General features: G+C 42.9%; 1 protein-coding gene and 1 long non-coding RNA gene across 2 annotated transcripts; both read right to left on the reverse strand.

Annotated features, from left to right (window-relative positions):
- Positions 1-803: 803 nt before the first annotated feature.
- LOC106694436 lies at positions 804-2,417 on the reverse strand. The gene is made up of 2 exons (XR_001345467.2): positions 2,288-2,417; positions 804-2,051 (listed from the first exon to the last, which is right to left on the reverse strand). It is a non-coding gene; the product is annotated as an uncharacterized LOC106694436 (long non-coding RNA).
- Position 2,418: 1 nt separating this feature from the next.
- LOC102432367 (zinc finger protein 564-like) lies at positions 2,419-17,708 on the reverse strand. The gene is made up of 4 exons (XM_023744418.1): positions 17,590-17,708; positions 5,008-5,134; positions 4,716-4,788; positions 2,419-3,958 (listed from the first exon to the last, which is right to left on the reverse strand). The coding sequence occupies exons 1-4, from the start codon at positions 17,590-17,592 to the stop codon at positions 2,968-2,970; spliced, it is 1,194 nt and encodes a 397-aa protein (XP_023600186.1). The 5' UTR covers positions 17,593-17,708; the 3' UTR covers positions 2,419-2,967.
- Positions 17,709-20,755: the final 3,047 nt, after the last annotated feature.

Raw genomic sequence — 20,755 nt, forward strand, 5'->3', positions numbered from 1 at the left:
ACCCCACCCCACCTAATTTACAACCCCACCTAAGCTGTGGGCATCAGCTTTTGCATATGAATGGCCTGTCCTTTCACCTAAAACCTGTCAAACTGCAGCTGGGTCAGAGAGCTTCCAAAAGAAGGCCCAAGGCCCTGCCGGCCTTGCTTCACTGCTGGGCCTCGTCTGGGCACTTCCAAACCCCCTACAAAGAGGAGGAATCTGCAGATGTCTCTGTGGTGGCCCCAGACAGTGGCTGACCTTGCACCTCCTTGGAGATCCAAGAGCCAGTGTACCAGTGGTCAGAGTGAGACCATACTGGATTACAACTCTTCACATCCATAAGAGACACACTCAAGGGGCAGACTCTTTATTATATAGGATTAAATAAAAAAGAAATCCTTTTAAATATGCTGTTACTCCTACACCCTTCAATCATTTATGGTTTGTGTTCATTCTTATTATTTGAATTCATTCCATTACATGTCTCTTTTACTACATGTGATTTTCTTGGACTTTCACTGGAGAGGACTAAAAAAAAAAACATGACTGAAGTTTTTAATTGTATGAATAAGAAAGAAGTTCATGTCAAAAATTATAAGTAAACAAATTAAAAATGTAATTTGCCTCAGGAAAACATGTCTGAATTTGTACACACATAATTGTGACCCAGAATGTATAATGATTAAATGGGAAAAATTACAGGTTGATCTGAAATTACATTGGAATATTAAATATATCCTCAGGAAATAAAAACAATAATAGTTCTTAGCATAAGAGTGCTTGGCAAACAGCTATTTCTTTAAAAAGTACAGAAGCATTGATTAGAGAGAAAAAATGCACATAATTTTAATCACATGCAAAGATAACTGACAACATTGAGAGATTAGGCTCAGCTCTGAGTGACAGCACACATCAGAGTCTGCCTGCAATGGGGAAAGTGCCGATTCTCACATGGAAGGACTGGCTCAGAGCCCTCACTGCAGAGGGTGGTACAAGAGCAAACTGTCACGGGGCTCCTTGGCACTGCACCATGGCAGCTGTCACAGTGGGATCTGAATCACAGTCAGTAGTAGTAACAACAGGACAAGATTATGACTAGTCAAATTAGACCTCATGCAAATGCAAGCTAGAGAACAGTGCACACCCTTCAGAAAACAGCCTCAACCGTGACCATCTATGTTTGTTGCCTGGTGGACACCTATGGGCTTGCAGGAAAAGCCAACCTATGCTGGATCTTTAATGGTGAATTCTGAACAACTGTAAAGCTTACACCTGACATCAAGGGAAATGAAGCAGTCGCTGGCGGTTTTGAGGATATTTTTTGCTGGCTGGGCAAAGATTGAGGAAACAAACTCAAAGCAAATGTACACAAAAGCTCTATGCTTCTGGCCATCTCCTTTATACAAGTGGATTCAAAACCAATCTAATCCTATTTTACCTCTGCATTCAAGTTTCATGGAAGTGAGGCCTTAGTGATTTCTAACACAGAACCATTAAGGCACCAGATTGTGGAAAATACAGTTCACAACATTCCTCACGCTGACCTAACAGAGTCAGGAAGGGTCATCTCTGACTCTAGATCTTATTGTCCTATCACAGGTATTCTCTTCTTAATGCAATCATCATAGTTCAAACCCAGCCAAAAGCAATGACAAGCAAAGGATATATATGAAAAAAATTCACACGGGACTCTACAATGAACTTCGCATATGTACAAATATATTGCAAATATTTATTGACAAATAATACTGAATGTCAACTGTAATTGAAAAACAAAAAACATGTATTTACAGGAAAATGGAGTAAGGCTCTTCAGGCCAATGAAAAGGCACTTTTCTGTTAAAATAGATTATATATATGGGCGAAGCATATTCATTCAATACTTGTCACAGGAGGCCAGTAGGGAAAAAAAGAACAAATACCCAAGTACCATTTTTCAATGTTCCTTTCCTTACAGAACAATTACAAAAATTACATAAAAGTTAAACCTACTTGCATATTAGTAAACCACTTCCATTCACCCACGGATGTAATAAATGTTTATTATCTGACTAAAAGGAAAAAAATACCTGTTAAACTTACAAACTCTGGCTTAAAGTCTCTACAGAATTATATAACCTCTACTTGCAAAAGTAGAATTCTGTACTACAGAGAATCACTTTAAGAATGAGTCCGTGTTAATGACCATAGATATCTAAATGCTTATAGCATTTCTTTCATGTTGTGAATTTTTGGAAGTATAGGAATTAATTCACCCACGGATGTAATAAATGTTTATTATCTGACTAAAAGGAAAAAAAAATACCTGTTAAACTTACAAACTCTGGCTTAAAGTCTCTACAGAATTATATAACCTCTACTTGCAAAAGTAGAATTCTGTACTACAGAATCACTTTAAGAATGAGTCAGTGTTAATGACCATAGATGTCTAAATGCTTATTCATTTCAAACAGCTGGATCAGGCCCGCGGGCCGTAGTTTGCCCACGGCTGTACTAGTTACAGCAATATGATTGCCTTCCAGTGCAGTTTACAAGCTCCTCTGAAAGTATTTGTTAAAAGTTTGTCTTCACTAGCATTATACAATACCTATTCAGTGTACATACTCACATGGCATTGTGGGGATATGAGGCTAAATGAAGGTTTTCCTACATCGTTTACATTCAATAGAATTCTCTCCGCTTTGAGTTTTTTTTCATGGTCTTTCCAAGGAAAAGGGACGGCAAGAAAGGCTCTCCCACACTCCTTATATTCGTAGACTTATTCTTGGGTATGATTTTGTAAAGAACTAGGGCAACCCAAGGCTTTTCTACAATGTTTATACTGACAAGGCCTCTCTTCAGTGTGAGTTCTTTCATTCTATAGAATACACTGGAAGAAATGAATGCTTTCTAACACTCCTGACATTTTTAGGGCCCATCCCCAATCTGGAGCATCCTGTGATTGCACAGCTGAAAGATAAATAAGGCTCTCCCACATTCTTTACATTAACAGGGTTTATCTCTAAAGTGTGTTTTCAAATGTTTATGTAAACTACTTGAGTAACCGAAGATTTTACCACATTCTGTACATTCGTAGGGTTTTTCTCCACTGTGTGTTCTTTCATGTACTCGAGAGGACTTGAGAGAACGGAAAGCTTTGCCACATTGTTTACACTCATATGGTTTCTCTTCACTATGAGTTTTTTCATGAACTTGAAAGTAACTGAGACGACTGAAGGCTTTCCCACATTGCTTACACTCATAGGGTTTCTCCCCAGTATGAGCTATTTCATGATTTCTAAGGGAAGTGGCATAACGGAAAGCTTTACCACATTCCTTACATTCATAAGGCTTCTTTCCATCATGAGTCCTTGTATGGTTTTTAAGATATTTGAGAGAACTGAAGGCTTTAGCACATTCTTTACATTCATAGGGCCTTTCTCCATTGTGTATCATTTCATGATGTCGAAAGTTTCTTGGACATCGGAATTCTTTCCCACATTCTTTACATTTAAAAGGTCCATCTCTAGTGTGCTTGATCATGTGTCTTTGAAATAGGAGGAGAGAACTCCAGGCTTTCCCACACTTCTTACACTCATAGAATTTCTCTTGAGTATGAGCTCTTGCATGTCGACATAAGTTACTTAAATACCTGTAGGCTTTACCACATTTTGTACATTCATAGGGCCTTTCTCTACTGTGTTTCTTTTCATGTACATTAATATATCGGAGATGCTTGAAAGCTTTCCCACATTCCTTACATTTATAAGGCTTCCCTTCATATTCCTCACACTGGTATAGTTGGGGTCCAGTGTCAGAGCTCACGAGGTTATTAAAGGATAAATAATGCATGAAGACTTGTCTACACAACCTGGATGTGGGTAGTTGTATTTCAGTAGGAGTTTTCTTCCTTTCATTTTGATGTGGAATCTGTCTGAAGTTTTCTCTGAATTGACTCCCATCCTTCCATTTACAGAGGCTCTCTACCATATGACTGCTGTAAAAATCAGAAGCATGTTATTAATACTTTGCTTATCAATGATGTTATATTACTAGTATGACAGTGACATTTTTACCATTTTTAAGGAAAGTGTGGGGTTTCTGCACATTCAGGTTGTTTGAGCATGGATATACTAAAAGCCTTGAAGGTGGACTCAATCGTAGATATTATGAAAATAGTCATAGTCATTAATGATGTTTCTGAATAGTGTTCCTAGTGTACTTTTTAAAAAATCCTTACCCTAGAGAATATATGTTTATCGAGATGAGGGGGGGGGATATCAATGTGAGAAAGAAACATCAATTGGTTGCCTCCTGTACGTGCCCCTACCAGGGATCAAACCTGCAACCTAGGTATGTGCCCTGAATGGGAATCAAACCTGCAACCTTTTGGTATACTAGATGATGCTACAACCAACTGAGCCACCCCGCAAGGGCCCATGTGTATCTATTATTATTATTATTATTATTATTATTATTATTATTATTATTATTGTTAATCCTCACCAAAGGATATTTTTTTCCATTCATTTTTAGAGAAAGTGGAAGGTAGGGAGGAAGAGGGAGGAAAGGAGGAAGAGAGAGAGAGAAAGATCGATGTGAGAGAGAGACATCGATGGTTGCCTCCCGCAAATACCCTGACTGGGGCGAGGGATTGAACCTGCAACCCAGGTATCTGCCTTTGACTGGGAATATTTGATCATATATTAAGATTATCTTGTGGAACATTGCTTTCTCATGTCAGTGTGACTCACCTAAGATTCATTTCATGATGTTCATACTGATCTTCACTGTCATGGTCTTCACATTTTCCTTCTAAAATACATGCTAGAAAAAAGAAAGCATCATAAATTATTAAAAAATACTAGTATAAAAAATGGTTAGAAAAAAAAAATGGTTAGACTTTAGGTCCATGATGAGCTGTCATCATGCCTAGTTTAATTATCAATGTATTCCCTTTCTACATTTCAGTTCTTGAAGCAGCACTGATGAGCAGACAACATAATTTTCTAATTGACTAAATAAATAAGAAGTTGTCATCACTACCTACTGATGCCAGGTTCCAGAAGGTTTCCAGCATCACATCTGTGTAGAGTTTCTTCTGGGATGGATCCAGAAAAGCCCACTCCTCCATGGTGAACTCCACATTAACATCCTCAAAGGCCACTGAGTCCTAAAATATTCCACATATGTATATGGGTGAGTTAGACAGCACTAGGGATCTATACATATTTCATAAGAAGTTCACATAGGACACGATGTCCCCAACATTCATTCTATGACTTGCTTGTCAGACTATTATTTATTAGCCACACTCAATTCCTCATGAACACATGGAATTTACTGATATGATTTTATTTTGATCACTTAAAGTCTTCATTACTCTCTAATGTCAGAGTAAAGATCACTTTGAAAAAATTCAAATAATATAATAACATAATATTCCTATATTAAGTACCTCAATTCCTGTGAGAAAACTCATTTTTTTATTAAAAAATTTATTTATTTATTTGTATTTTAATATATATTTGTATTGATTTTAGAGAGGAAAGGGGAAGGAGAAATAGAAATATCAATGATGAGATAGAATATTGATTGGCTGCCTCCTGCATGCACCACACTGGGCAATGAGCCTGCAAACGGGCATATGCCCTGACCGGGAATTGAAACATGACCTCCTGGTTCATAGGCTGACACTCAACCACTGAGCCATGCTGGCCAGGCTAAAATGTGTTTGCCAATTTAGGGGATGCTAATTGCTTACTTTTACCTTTTTTCTCCCTACCTGATCCCTCCAGATTTTGGCAATTCTTAATGAGTGAGTCATGGCAGTACATTTCTTCGCATTAATCCAATAAGACCAGTTCCACACTACGTGGCCCTATTAACCAAGACTTTGGAATGCCATGTCCAAGAGAGACATGCCTGGATTCTGGACGTCACCAGAAAGCCTTAAGGAATTGAGACTGACTCTTGAAGCTGATCGGTCAATCAAAAGTCACTTGCAGAAATGGCCTAATACCTTGCTTGGTCATGTGGTTCATCACAGTCTTTCCAGGTAAAGGATGAAGGTTATTTTCCTGAAAGATGGCAAGGAAGGAACCTCAAGACACCTTCGTGGACATCAAGGACTTGAGGACTTGACCCAAACCTACAGGTATTTCAGGCTCAGCCTAATGCCAACTGTGGCTTAACTTCTCCTCCTGAGGGGCTGACTGCTCACTAAAGGTCAATTTAAAGCAGTGGTTCTCAACCATCTAGCCCTTTAAATACAGTTCCTCATGTTGTGACCCAACCATAAAATTATTTTCGTTGCTACTTCATAACTGTAATGTTGCCACTGTTATGAATCGTAATGTAAATATCTGATATGCAAGATGGTCTTAGGCGACCCCTGTGAAAGGGTTGTTTGACTGCCGAAGGGGTCGCGACCCACAGGTTGAGAACCGCTGATTTAAAGATTCCTTGTGAAAAATCAAGCAAAGCAAATTTGAAAGAGCCCATGTGACTGATTTGATCAGTTGCTATTCTTGTTGTGCTTATTCAAACAATCAGGCCAAACTAAAACTGAACTTAATGCAATCTCTTTGAAAATGAGGGTAATCTTAGGGAGAAAAATTGTTTCAGTGGAAATCACAATTGGGAATATTGGACTCCAATGCAATGAACTGCCTTCAAAGTATTGTTTTTAAGGCTATGTTTGTGTATGCCATACAGCAGTGGTCGGCAAACTCATTAGTCAACAGAGCCAAATATCAACAGTACAACGATTGAAATTTCTTTTGAGAGCCAAATTTTTTAAACTTAAACTATATAGGTAAGTACATTGTTATTAACTTAATTAGGGTACTCCTAAGCTGGCCTTTGCTAAAATAATAATAAAGCCACCAACATAAAATAATTACAATTCTTAAATTGATGACAAAAATACCTGTAGGAATTGCAGCTGGTTGGAAAAATACAGGTAACTTTATGCTTCGAGTAGGTACTTTTGTCACCCGTGCGCGATTTGTGGACACGACTAGCACTAACCACTGCACAACGAGACTGCTGACTGACTGGCTCACTCAACTTGTGCATGAATCACCTGCATCCCCCGCACTGCGCATCCTGAGGCTTACCTGCACTGCGTCTCCCCTCGCCCGACCAACCGACACCCCCCACTTCTTCTAACGCCACTTCTTCAAAATAGACTCGCCCAGGCTGAAAACCGACTTCTGCACATGGGCAACGAAGTTGCAATTGCACCGTACGTGCGCGCCCGCACGTGGTATTTTGTGGAAGAGCCACACTCAAGGGGCCAAAGAGCCACATGGGGCTCGCAGTTTGCTGACCACTGCCATACAAGCCTCAGCCCTGATGACATCACCAGAGATGTTTTACCTTCAGTCTATCAGACTGTCATGGTGTGATTTAATCCCAGCAGAAGCCTTGTATCTGGAAATCTTTTCACTTAGTTTATGATTTGCTGTATGCATTAACGCTGTGTTTTGTGTTCTTCTATTTTCATAGAATGTATGCCCATGTCCTTATTTACCTGATTACTTGCTCACACAATATAGGCCTCTCTTAGAAGCCAACTGAATCACTGTGTCCTGAAAATGAGAGTCAATGGTTTGGACTTCTAGCTGAGTCAATGAAGTATGGACAGTCTATCGGCTTCACTAGAAACTACGTTCCCTTTTCTGTCCAAAGGGTTCAGACAGAAAAGGCTCATAGTTTCTCATTAGGTAAATCTTAGATTTCCCTTAGCTTAATGTGAGTTAACACATTGCGGACCAGTAGTTTTATTGCTAGCTTTACCCAGTGGCCAGATAAGTTTATATTGAACGAGTACAAAAAACGTTTTACGTAAATGTTAAAGGCATGCTTTAAAATTAAATACCCATTGCATTTTTATTTTTATTTTTTATTTTTTTAATTTTTTTTAAAAAATATATTTTATTGATTTTTTAACAGAGAGGAAGGGAGAGAGATAGAGAGTTAGAAACATCGATGAGAGAGAAACATCGATCAGCTGTCTCCTGCACATCTCCCACTGGGGATGTGCCCGCAACCCAAATACATACCCTTAACCGGAATCGAACCTGGGACCCCTCAGTCTGCAGGCCGACGCTCTATCCACCGAGCCAAACCGGTTTCGGCCCCATTGCATTTTTAAGTTATTTATTACATGTTCTTACAAGCTAATATCTTTTTAAAGAATTCTCATGATTGGCCTCAAGCCTTAGAACAGAAACACGAGAATTCTCAGGATCCGTCCGCAATGTGTTATGTATGATGGACAAAAGTTTCCGACAGGTGCAACACACCTGCCTCCAGGGAAGAAGTTATTCCCCCAACCTAATTGGGGACACTGTAAGTTAATCTTTCCCTTTACCACATGGGCTCTTACCTGTCACTAGACGTTTAGTCTCCTCACTTTTGAATTGTGCCTGTTAACCTTCTTGTCAAGTCTGTCATTTCTAGAACAGAACAAGAATGCCAGCTTGTGGAATGAACCAGCCTCCTAGACATTGCCTATGTCACCTCCCAGGGACACCAGAATGACCTGGACTTAAAGAATCCCTACATGAAGATTCGCTGTCTCTTTAGCTACCTCCTTCCTGGTCAGACAGGGAGAACCTTTGAGCCTTGGGATAGGCAGGACTATGTCCCTTCATAGCAGGAAGCAGTTATAAGAGATGGAGACCTTAGTCCATTTTTGCTTTGTAAGATTACAAAGAGGTTCCTTTTCTCTCAGGGGTGTTGGGAATGATACTGTTGTAATAACCATTGTTATTAATACGAAGGGAAGGCCAGGCATCATAGGCATATCCTGAGGAAAGGGGACTGGACAAAGGGAAGATAGATGCATACCCAGTAAAGCTGGGGTGAAATAGGAAAGGTACTTGTCTGCCAGTCTTACCTGGGAAAAAAGGTCATTGGCCAGAATGGGCATGGCCACTGCAAGCACATGAGGATTTGGGATATTTAATCCCCTGAACATCCCCGAACAGAGAAATTCCCTCTCTCGTGCCTTCAGGACCTTTGGGGCTCCTGTTGCTTGGGGCGTGCTCTCTGGCATTCTCCTATGTGGCCCACAGCCATGTGGACCCTCACCCACAATGGGCTAGTGGACTGCAGCTAGCCTAATGCTGTACTGGATCCGGCTTTGCTTCTAGCTTTACTGAAACCCAAGCTACACTTCTTCTATGACTGGACTAAGGGAGGTGGGACTTTAGAAGCCCAGAGATCGCCCTGACCAGTTTGGCTCAGTGGCTAGAGCCTCGGCCTGTGGACTGAAGAGTCCCAGGTTCGATTCCGGTCAAGGGCATGTACCTTGGTTGTGGGGATGTTTCTCTCTCATGGATGTTTCTAACTCTCTATCCCTCTCCCTTCCTCTTTGTAAAAAATCAATAAAAAAAAAAATCACTTGTTCTCCCCGTGAGTCTCAGAAAGTTATTTTTCTTGAGATATAAGAACTCAACTCCTGGCAGCAGCCAGTGGGGAAGAGGACCTTCCACTTTGTCTGAAAACAGTGGGATAGTCACTGGGGAAGGGGTGGAAGGACACCTGAGCAACCCACAGAATGAACTCTGGGAGCTTCTCTTCCCAGGGAATAACAAATCTGCTCCCTCTCTCAGGCTTCAGCTCATAGTGAGAAAACACTGCTGGATTCAGTGTAAGGTTCTGACCCAAATGAACTCCCAAAGTGACAATCCCTAACCCAAGACAAAGACCCCTGACTTTCCCAGACTTTCTCAATGTACACAAATTACATACACTCTGACTGCAATTACACTGTGGATACAAAATCCAATCTGTCTAGAAAAAGGCCCCGGGGAACCATAACTAAAACCTCAGAAGGGGCATCACGTCCTCCCTCATGTCCACTTGCTTCCCCAGCTTCCCAGGGCTGTAGCTTCTCACAGTAGAGGCTTCTTCCATGGTGGTGTGAGCAGGTAGGACACCTGAAGGGAGAGGCTCCCCAGAAAAAATCAGGGGCCTTCAACTACTTCCCTTTGGAGGCTTGGGGTGGGAACCTTCCTGAGCTCTAAGTAACTGGCCTTAGGCCTCTGCTCCACTGAGGTTGTTCTGGACCACCACTGATATTTTAAATGACACATTGCCAGTGTTCCAACAATCTAGCAAAGTCATTTAAACACGGTGGTTAGCCCTGACCGGTTTGGCTCAGTGGATAGAGCATCGGCCTGCGGACTAAAGGGTCCCAGGTTCAATTCCAGTCAAGGGCATGTACCTTGGTTGCAGGCACATCCCCAGTAGAGGGTGTGCAGGAGGCAGCTGATCAGTGTTTCTCTCTCATTGATGATTCTAACTCTCTATCCCTCTTCCCTTCCTCTCTGTAAAAAATCAATAAAATATATTAAAATAAATAAATAAATAAATAAACACGGTGTTTAGCCTGGCCGGTGTGGCTCAGTAGTTGAGTGTCAACCCTTGAACCAGGAGGTCACGGTTTGATTCCCGGTCAGGACACATGTCGGGTTGCGGGCTCCATCCCCAGTAGGGGGCATGGAGGAGGCAGCCAATCAATGATTCTCTCTCATCATTGATGTTTTTTTCTCTTTCCCTCTCCCTCTCTCTCTGAAATCCTATATAATAAAAGGCTAATATGCAAATCAACCGAATGTGGAACAACTGGTCACTGACACACACTGACCATCAGGGGGCAGAAGGTCGCTATGACACGCACTGACCACCAGGGGGCAGATGCTCAATGCAGGAGATGCCCCCTGGTGGTCAGTGCGCTCCCACAGGGGGAGTGCTGCTCAGCCAGAAGCTGGGCTCACGGCTGGCTAGTGCAGCCGCGGTGGCAGGAGCCTTTCCCCGCCTCTGGCAGCGCTAAGGATCCCTTGGGGGTCCTGAACTGCGAGAGGGCGCAGGCTGGGCTGAGAGACCCCCCACCAAGTGCACGAATATCATGCACCGGGCCTCTAGTAAATAATAAAATAACAAGGGGGACATCAATGATACTTTCAACAATGCAGAATTATTACACATAGTGGAAACAATAAAACAAGTAACTATATTGTCATTAAAACCTAGTATCACCAACAGGTACCACTTCTCATAATAAACTCTAGTTGGATGCAGTTACAAAGAATATAATTGAGTGGATAGAGCGTCGGCCTGCGGACTGAAAGGTCCCAGGTTCGATTCCGGTCAAGGGCATGTACTTGGGTTGCGGGCACATCCCCAGTAGGAGATGTGCAGGAGGCAGCTGATCGATGTTTCTCTCTCATCGATGTTTCTAACTCTCTATCTCTCTCCCTTCCTCTCTGTAAAAAATCAATAAAATATATTTAAAAAAAAAAAACAAAAAAAAAACAAAAAAAAAAAACTCTAGTTGGATGCAGTTACAAAGAATATAATTGAGTGGCTTTTTAATTAGTATCTTAATGTGTTAATTTCTTGGTTATCTAAAATTGTACTTTTCTCGAAGAATGCCTTAAGAAATCAATTTAATATGAACTAAATTACATTAAAAACAAAGTGTGGTGTGTTGCCATCAATGCCCTTGATCTGTATACTATGCTCTAGGACTGTTGAGTTTATATTCCTCAATAAATGTTAATATATTTTTGTTTAATATAAAAACTAGAGGCCTAGTGCACAGATTAATGCATGTGGAGGCGGGGGGCCCTCAGCCTGGCCTGCGCCCTCTTGCAATCCGGGACCCCTCGGGGAATGTAGCAGTGCACTAAGCGGCAGGCGGCCAGGGAGGAGCCTAAGCCGGCACCACGCCACTCACACTCATCCTGGCCCACTGTGCCTGCTGCCACTGCTCGGTAACGCGGCAGCCCGGGAGAGGCTCCCGCCACTGCAGCTGCACTCACCAGCCGTGAGCCCAGCTGCTGGCTGACCAGTGCTCCCCTTGTGGGAGAAGACTGACCACCAGGGGGAAGCTCCTGCACTGAGCGTCTGCGCCCTGGTGGTCAGTGCACATCATAGCGACTGGTCGACCGGTTGTTCTGGTCATTTGGTCATAACGGTCGCTTAGGCTTTTATATATATCTAGCTACTATGATTCTGGAAAGTACTCCTTTGGGAAAAAAATAAGAGAATGAGGCTTGCTTTCAAAATTCTAAGACTATGCCTTTCATAAAGAGATTCTGGCAAAGGTAAACTAAAATAAATATAAAAGTACAAAAATACATCAAAATGGTGGAAAGAATTTCATGACCTTGCTTGAGCTGCTCAAGACAAAGGTGACCACTCAGACATAGCCAATTATGCATTTGTGTGGCAGATGAAATCTTTAGTGATGAATCTGATTAACATTCAATAATAAACATACAGGCTGAGAAAATGACCAAGCACCTCCTGCAAACATCAACTAAGGCTTTGTTAAGATTGAGGTCAGCCTGGTATTCCAGAAAGGTGCATTAAGATAAAAAGTTTATCAAATGTGTTAACATGGATCCCTCTTAAAAAACACAAAACCCCTATTACACAAAGGTCACCTTTTAGCAGCTGACTTGTCTGATCAGTTAGGAAAATAATAGGCCAACCTTCTTTAAGAGTCACATGTATTTAATTTTTAGAGAAGTTTTAAATCAATTTGGTTTAATCTCCAAACACTGGAAACGTGATAAAATCATGCCATAGAACATTTAGCAGTTCCACTGCTTAAGTTTTTCTACCAATGACCCTTTCTGAGTAACTTGAAGTGATTCTGTTTTACTCGTACATACATTCCTAAAATGCCTTAGATCCAATTAGGCTTGATCATTGTTTCTTATCTAAGTAAGCATGAATTAATAAAGTATGAAAGAGGTTAGATGAGGATACAACAAACTGTACTTTAAAAATACTTTATGTAAGAATAGCATACATATAGAAAAGTACACAAATAAGAGTTCCCTAAATTTTCACAACGAACACATCCCATTAACCAATAACTGGGTTTTTAAAAACTAAATATCAAGAAACAGCATCCTGGAAGCCCCTTTAGTCACCAGATCCCTCCATGCCAGCCCAATAACCTGACTTTTTTTTTATGTTGATTTCCAAGAAGAAGGGAGAGAGAGATAGAAACACCACTGATGAGAGAGAATCATTGATTGGCTGCCTCCTGCATGCTCCCCATTGGGGGGGATCAAGCCCACAACCCTGGCATGTGCCTTGACCGGGAATTGAACAGTGACATTCCTGGTTCATAGTTCAACACTCAACCACTAAGCCACACCGGTTGGGCTAACCTGACTTTAAACAATATAAATTAGTTTGGCCTGTTTATGAATTTGCTCTTTGATTTCTTCATTAACCCATTGGTTGTTTAGTAAGTAGCATGTTTAGCCTGTACATGTTTGTTTTCTAGTTTTCTTCTTGTAATTGAGTTCTAGTTTCATATCATTGTGGTCAGGAGTGTTGCTTGATATGATGTCTTTTTAAATTAATAAAATTGTTTTAACATGTGATCTATCCTGGAGAATGTTCCATGTGCACTTGAAAAGTATGTGTATTTTGTTTTTGGCTAGTGTTCTGTAAACATCTATTAGGTCCATCTGGTACAATGTGTTAAGGCCAATGTTCCCTTGTTGATTTTCTGTCTGGATGTTCTCTCATTGTTGTATATGGGATATTAAATTCCCCTATTATCATTGTAATACTGTCTATCTCTCCCTTTATGTCTGTTAATATTTGCTTTATGTATTTAGGTTCTATGTTGGATGCAGAAATTTTTATAAGTGTAATGTCCTCTTCTTTGATTGATCCCTTTACCATTATATAATGCCACTGTTTTTCTCTTTTACATTCTATACCAAAAACATAAAATAGAATCAGATGCATGAAAGCATGGAATAGACTGAAGAATCTCAGAGGGAAGGGTGGGGTGGAGGTGGGAAGAGATTAATTAAAGATCGAACCTGTGGACACAGACAATAGGGTGGTGATGGCCTGGGGCAGGGGGAACTGGGTGGAGGCAGGCAGTATGGGATAAGAAACTGGACATCTGTAATACTCTCAACAAAGATTTTTTTTTTAAATATATATATATATTTTTTTTAAATATATTTTATTGATTTTTTACGGAGAGGAAGGGAGAGAGATAGAGAGTTATAAACATCGATGAGAGAGAAACATCGACCAGCTGCCTCCTGCACATCTCCTACTGGGGATGTGCCCCTCACCCAGGTACATGCCCTTGACCGGAATCAAACCTGGGACCTTTCAGTCCGCAGGCCGACGCTCTATCCACTGAGCCAAACCGGTTTCGGCTTTTAAATATATTTTATTGATTTTTACAGAGAGGAAGGGAGAGAGATAGAGAGTTAGAAACATCGATGAGAGAGAAACATCGATCAGCTGCCTCCTGCACATCTCCCACTGGGGATGTGCCCGCAACCCAGGTACATGCCCTTGACCGGAATCGAAACTGGGACCTTTCAGTCCGCAGGCCGACGCTCTATCCACGGAGCCAAACCGGTTTTGGCAAAGATTTTTTTTTTTTTTTTTTTAAAAGCGAGAACAGGCTATGGGTAGTTGGGCTCAGTTGGTTGAGTGTCATCCCATGCACTGAAAGGTTGCTGGTTTGATTGCCTGTCAGGCTGCATGCTTGGGTTGCACACTTGATCCCTGTTAAGGAGTGTGCAGGAGGCAGCGAATAAATGTTCTGCTTTCATATCCATGTTTCTCTCCCTTCCTCTCTCTCTAAAAGAGGGATCTCTTACCCTATGGGACAGCATGGATGGACCTGCTAAGTGAAATAAACCAATCTGAGAAAAGACAAATATCACATAATCTCACTTATTTGTGGAATCTAATGAACAAAATGAATTGACAAACAAAAAACACCCAAAGCATGGAGGCATGGAACAGACTGACATACCTCAATGTGGGGTTGGAGGTTCAAGAAGAGATAAACCAAAGAACTTATCCTATCCTATAAAAGAAAAGGCTAATATGCAAATCAACTGAATGGCGAAACTATATCGCACACTGACCACCAGGGGGCAGACATTCAATGCAGGAGCTGTCCCCTGGTGGTCAGTGCACTCCCACAGGGGGAGTGCCGCTCAGCCAGAAGCCAGGTTCACAGCTGGCGAGCACAGCGGCAGTGGCGGGAGCCTCTCCTGCCTCCGTGGCACTCCTCGTGTCAGTTGGACATTCCCCGAGGGCTCCTGGACGGCGAGAGGGTACAGGCCAGGCTGAGGGACCCCCAAGTGCACAAATTTCATGCACCAGGCCTCTAGTATACTTATATGCATAGCCCATGGACACAGGCAATAGGGTAGTGAAGACCTGGGGGTGGGGTGGGTAGGGACAGGGAGAAGGGGGGTAAGGGGGGGGGAATGGGAGATATCTATAATACTATCAACAATAAAAAATATACAATCAATCAATCAATCAATAAGAGACAACAGGCCCACAATGGATCACTTGTATAAGTCACACCATCAAAACCAAAAGTTAATACAGTCATGAACCTATGGTCAACAACAGACCACATATAGGATGGTGGTCCCATAAGATTATAATGGATTTGGCCCCAACTGAGTGGCTCAGTTGGTTGGAGTGTTATTTCATACAACAAAAGGTTGCAGTTTTGATCCCAGGTCAGGGCACATTGCCTGAGTTGCAGGTTTGATCGCTGGGGGAGTGGGGGGGATATGAGAGGCAACCATTTGATGTTTCTCTCTCACATCGATGTTCATTTCTCTCTCTCACTCCCCCTTCCTCTTCCTAAAATCAATGAAAACATATCTTGGGGTGAGTATTTAAAAAAAAGATTATAATGGGTTTGAAAAATTCTGATCACCTAGTGATGTCATACCCACCATAACATCGTAGGACCATGCAGTTTATAGTGACGCTGGTGTAAACAAGCTCCCTATGCTGCCAGTCCCATCAAAGTCCAGCACACACAGTTACGGTCACTATATAGAATACTTGATGATGAGAAACTGGTTTATGCATTTGCTATACTATCCTCTTTATCTTTGTGTGCTTTCTACTTAGTGAAAGAAAACTTTGCTGTGAAGCAGTATGCTGTTTTACGCGGGCAGCAGCCTCAGAGGTCTTGTGTTGACTGTGCCTTTTGATTGCATCATTGCCTCCTGGGCTTGATGTAATCTGTTTTTTGTAAATTTCCTGGCCTAAGTGTACAGTGTGATAAAGTCTATAGTCGGGTACAGTAACGGCCTAGGCCTTCATATTCACTCACCAATCACTGACTCCTGCAGAGCAGCCTCCAGTCCTGCAGCCCATTCAGGGTCAGTGCCCCACACGGATGTACCATTTTCTACCTTGCACACCGCATTTTTACTGCACCTTTTCATAAATGCTTCCTACCACTGTATTACAACTGCCTACAGTATTCAGTACAATAGCATGCTGTACACGTTTGTTGCCTAGAACCCACAGGCTACACCATATGGCCTAGGTGTGTAGCAGGCTACACCATGCAGGTTTGTAAGAGAACTGAAAACAAAACTGCCTCAAGATGTCCTCCCCAGGTTCAGGGGTGCAGGACTGTATGTAATTGCAGTTTCAACCTCTCCCAGGACTAAAATTCTAATCTAACCCAATCAATCTGCAAGTTGCTGTTCAACATTAATCCATCTAAAGACTCCTGCTGTTCCTTCCCCTAAGGAAGGGTGACCCTGCCTGAGACACTATTTAACTTCTTTTTTTAAAAAAATATATTTTATTGATTTTATACAGAGAAGAAGGGAGAGGGATAGAGAGAAACATCGATGAGAGAGATCGATCAGCTGCCTCCTGCACACCCCCCAGTGGGGATGTGCCTGCAACCAAGATACATGCCCCCGACCGGAATCGAACCAGGGACCCTTCAGTCTGCAGGCCGACGCTAGTCTATCCACTTGAGCCAAACCGGTTCGGCCACTATTTAACCTCTTAATGACGCTTCCTTCCTGCCTATTTTAAACGCCTTCCATTTTGAAAAGCTCCTCAGATTCTATTTTCTAGATGGGATAGTGCCAGATTTGTGAATGGGGAATCAAGCCAATTAGACCTTCCAATTTATTCAGTTGAATTTTGTTTTTAACGGTTTGAAAAGCACCACAAAAAAAATAGCTGATAAAGACGCTGTGACTCAGAGAAGGGAAGATGGCGCTTAGGATTCGGGAGAGAAACTGGAAATGCAGGCATTTGCTGCAGAGCTAGGCCTGGGGGACAGCGGGTGGGCTTGAGAGCCTGCTCCACAAACATCAAAACTCAGGAGAAAACGGGGTCCTTCTGGGGAGAAAGGAGGGACAGGGGACCCCACAGACCACAGCTCCTCCCATGCACGAACCGCGGAGACCGAGTCACCATTGTCCCCAATGGCCCTCCACGTGGTCACCGCACCGACTGCGGAGCCGCGGGGATGAGGGTGCAGAGCTGCCCAGACCCGCTCCGCAGCCCAAGGCCCTGCCGCGGGGACACACTGGACGCCCGGGTCCCGGCTGGACCCCACCCTGCGAGCCCGAGGGGCCTGCAGTTTGAGCGGAGCCCCCGGCGCCTCGGGTCCGCAGGCTCCGGACCTGACCCTGGAGAGACGGTCCCGCCACGGTCCCGCCACGGTCCCGCCACGGTCCCGCCACGGTCCCGCCACGGCGGCTCCACCCGCCCGGAGCCGCCCCTCCTCCCCGTCTCGGCGCCCGGCTGCACACTCACCATTTCAGTTCCTGGGCCTCCCGAGTCCCGCCTGCAGCTCCCACCACCTTACAGATCGCAGATGAGGACAGAACAAGGGAGATGTGACCCCAGGGCCGCAGAAGGTAAAGGAACATCCGGGGCGGTTGCAAAGCGTAGCCCCACCCACAGCCCCCACCGCCCCACCCACCAGGCGCCCAGCTCAGATGACAGACACTTCGCACCACATGCCCCCTAGCGCCTGAGATGCACAGGCCTGAGCCCAAAGCAGCCAGTTCTGTCCAGGGACGTTTGCACTGAGAGGCAGCGCTAAGAGTTCCCAGGGAACAGTGGTCCTCTTGCAAACACACACACTTAAAAGGCACCTAAGGAATCTGGCTCCATTTTCATCTTTGTTGACAACTGGAGACTGACGTGTGGATTTGCAAAAAAGTTTCCAATAAAGAGCACTGAAACCAAAAACAAGCCATCTTTCTGGGAGAGGGGACAGGAATGAGTTCTGAGTATTTAGAATGGTTAACTTTAGAAAATGTTCCGGACATGGAAGCACTCCCTGCCGTCAGCCTCTCCATAGAGTATGCTCAGCTTCCTGGCTCCGACCATTGCCTCTCTCCAGTCCCTGAGGAAATGCTCACCTTTAGTATCATTTGAGACAAGCAGCCCCACCCAAACTGCAGCAATAACCCCATCCAGCCTGGGACACAGAAGAACCTGGAGGCCATCTGACACAGGCAGCCTGAGGGCAGAGCCACAGAACCACAGGTGACCTCAATGGAGAGAGGAAAGGAGGGCACATGTTTCACCCAGGACTCAGCTTACCAGGAGGACCACAAGGGGAGGAGCAGCATCAGTCACCATACACAGCAGGAAGAAAGGTCTGTGGGTATTCACCATGAAGAACTGAGATGGAGAATATATTTTCATTTCATCATCTTTTTTTCACCTTCCTTTTCACAGCTATCTCAAAAACAATAGTCTCCAAGCAGTTTTTCTAGAAATCATTCTGATTTCCTAAAGTCTGGAATACCTCTGGCTTTTTGTTTTGTTTTCTCTCTCATCTCAACCTCAAATAAATGACTTCCTACTAAGAATGCATGTTCACTGGGGAAGATACACATGTTTGGTCTCTTCTCTCACACGGTTGAACTTCAGGAACTTGCTGCTGCAGAAATTACATTGCATCCCTGCCCTTCCACACCTTACTCTTATTTGCACCTGTGGGAATTATACAGTTCCAGCTGTGGCCCCATCTGGGCAAAAAAAATGCTGCAGTGCTCCCTGCACTGAGTGCCACGAATTTTTCTGCTTGTCAAAGGTTCTTTAATCACTGTGGTCATCATTGTAGACATGTTATCTTAGAAAGAGCATGTGTTTCTTGTGATCTTCATCATGGCAAACACAAAGGCCAGAATATGCTTAGAGTGTCATATATCCACCTGCAATACGGCAAACCCTCAAGAACTCAGGGCATCCTACAAGATGGTCTTCTCAGCCAATGAGCTCCAGTGGAGCTCAGGGAATCCTTTGTACACATGGAGAGAGAAAGATTTTTCTCATGACCTTGGAAAATGATGCTAATGGAATAAATTATCTAAAGTTCTAGAAAGTGCTCTTGGCTCTGAGAAAATATTAGGAGGAAATTCATTCTTTTTGTGGTCTAAAGCATGAAGTACCTTTAAGTGGCAGGACATCAATATATGTGTTTGTACTTAAACTACTTTTTTCTTCATGGCCTGACTGAAATAGTACCATGACGTTTGAGGTAGTAGTGAGAGAATCAACCAAATTCTTCTATCTTGTGGGGAAAGCATGAGCTACCATAGATAACAATCTCAGCATTTATTTTAAAGATTTGGAAGTATGGAAAATAAACACCCAGTCTCATTGGACAGATCTCTGGACTGTGGTTCTGAAACATAAAAGAACATTCCAAGTGGGTTCTGCCTGGGGACATCCTCCATCATGTGCATCAGCATCATTTCTTTCCATTGCCTCCTCGACCATTGTCAGGGTGATCTGGCCTTGCCCAGCCTCATAGCTGTACTTGCTCCATCTTGAGACAGAATCGGAAATTTCCTGTGTGCACTGGTGCCCTTGAGTTCACAAAGAAACTGCAGGAGAAGGAAGGTGTCACCTCCAGGCCAGAAAAAGATTCTCTTTAAATATAAATGGCCTGGCCAGCATGGCTTAGTGGTTGAGCATCAACCTATGAACCAGGAGGTCAAGGTTCGATTCCCGGTCAGGGCACATGCTCAGGTTTCGGGCTCAATATTTTATATATTTTTATTGATCATTCCTGGGCTCAGACATCATCTTAGAAAATCTTTGCATGGACATTCTTTCTTGGACACTGCCTAGCTGTTCTGTCCAGTTAGCAATATCCTCCATGAGTAAGATTAGCATTGTTTTACTGTGATACTCACTTTGTTGTGATGGTCTGGAACCTAACTCACAGTATATTCAATGTATGCTTGTAATGACTTTTCTCTCTTCCCTTCTTCTTTCTTTCCTTCTTCTTTCTTTCTTCCTTTCTTTCTCTTTCCTTTCCTTCTTTTTACAACTTACAGATACTTTATTCACTTGATTAAAAGCCTTCTATTAGTACATACGATGTTTTACATAGTTGATCTCAACTTTGTTCACACCGACGTGAGTTAGTTGTATTTGAGTCTCTATGCTGAGACTACTCAGTTGCTGCTGTTGCTGTTGGCTTGTTATCTTTCAGGATCAAGGTGGGTACTTTCATATAAAATCTTATTTTTAATTCCTTCTCTGGTGATTCTTTCCTGGATTCTTACCTTTGCATAATTATACCTACAATGGAACGAGTATCCTAAAGTCACCAAGATAAACTCTTCTACTCCAACATCACATGATCTTCTGATTCTACTAGCTAAAAAAAATGTCCAAGGTCAGCCTCAACTGATCCTAACAAACCCTATAATCCCAAGTCCTGTGCACAGGGAACATTCTCAACATCTAAGATTACTAGGCACTTAAAGGGCTTCTCCTTCCCAGGCTGGGGCTCTGCAACAGCCATGGGGACCAGTGGGCACCTCCAGTCCCACCCTCCCCCCATAAAGGGCCCCCTTGTCTTCGTTTGTTACTAAGGTAAAATGCATGTAATTAATACAACTTGAAAGATAGTGTAAAATAGTTACAAAAAGGCAGGGAAGAAGTGACTTTG

The sequence above is a fragment of the Myotis lucifugus genome, unplaced genomic scaffold, assembly GCF_000147115.1.
Source record: "Myotis lucifugus unplaced genomic scaffold, Myoluc2.0 scaffold_462, whole genome shotgun sequence".
Lineage (NCBI taxonomy): Eukaryota > Metazoa > Chordata > Mammalia > Chiroptera > Vespertilionidae > Myotis > Myotis lucifugus.

Excerpts from the sequence above, each read along its gene's own strand:
- LOC102432367 (XM_023744418.1), bottom strand. Across the intron at positions 4,789-5,007 it reads CTGGAACCTGGCATCAGTAG|CATGTATTTTAGAAGGAAAA; the intron begins GTAGTGATGACA and ends TCTTTTTTCTAG. Across the intron at positions 3,959-4,715 it reads CATCATGAAATGAATCTTAG|CAGTCATATGGTAGAGAGCC; the intron begins GTGAGTCACACT and ends TGATTTTTACAG.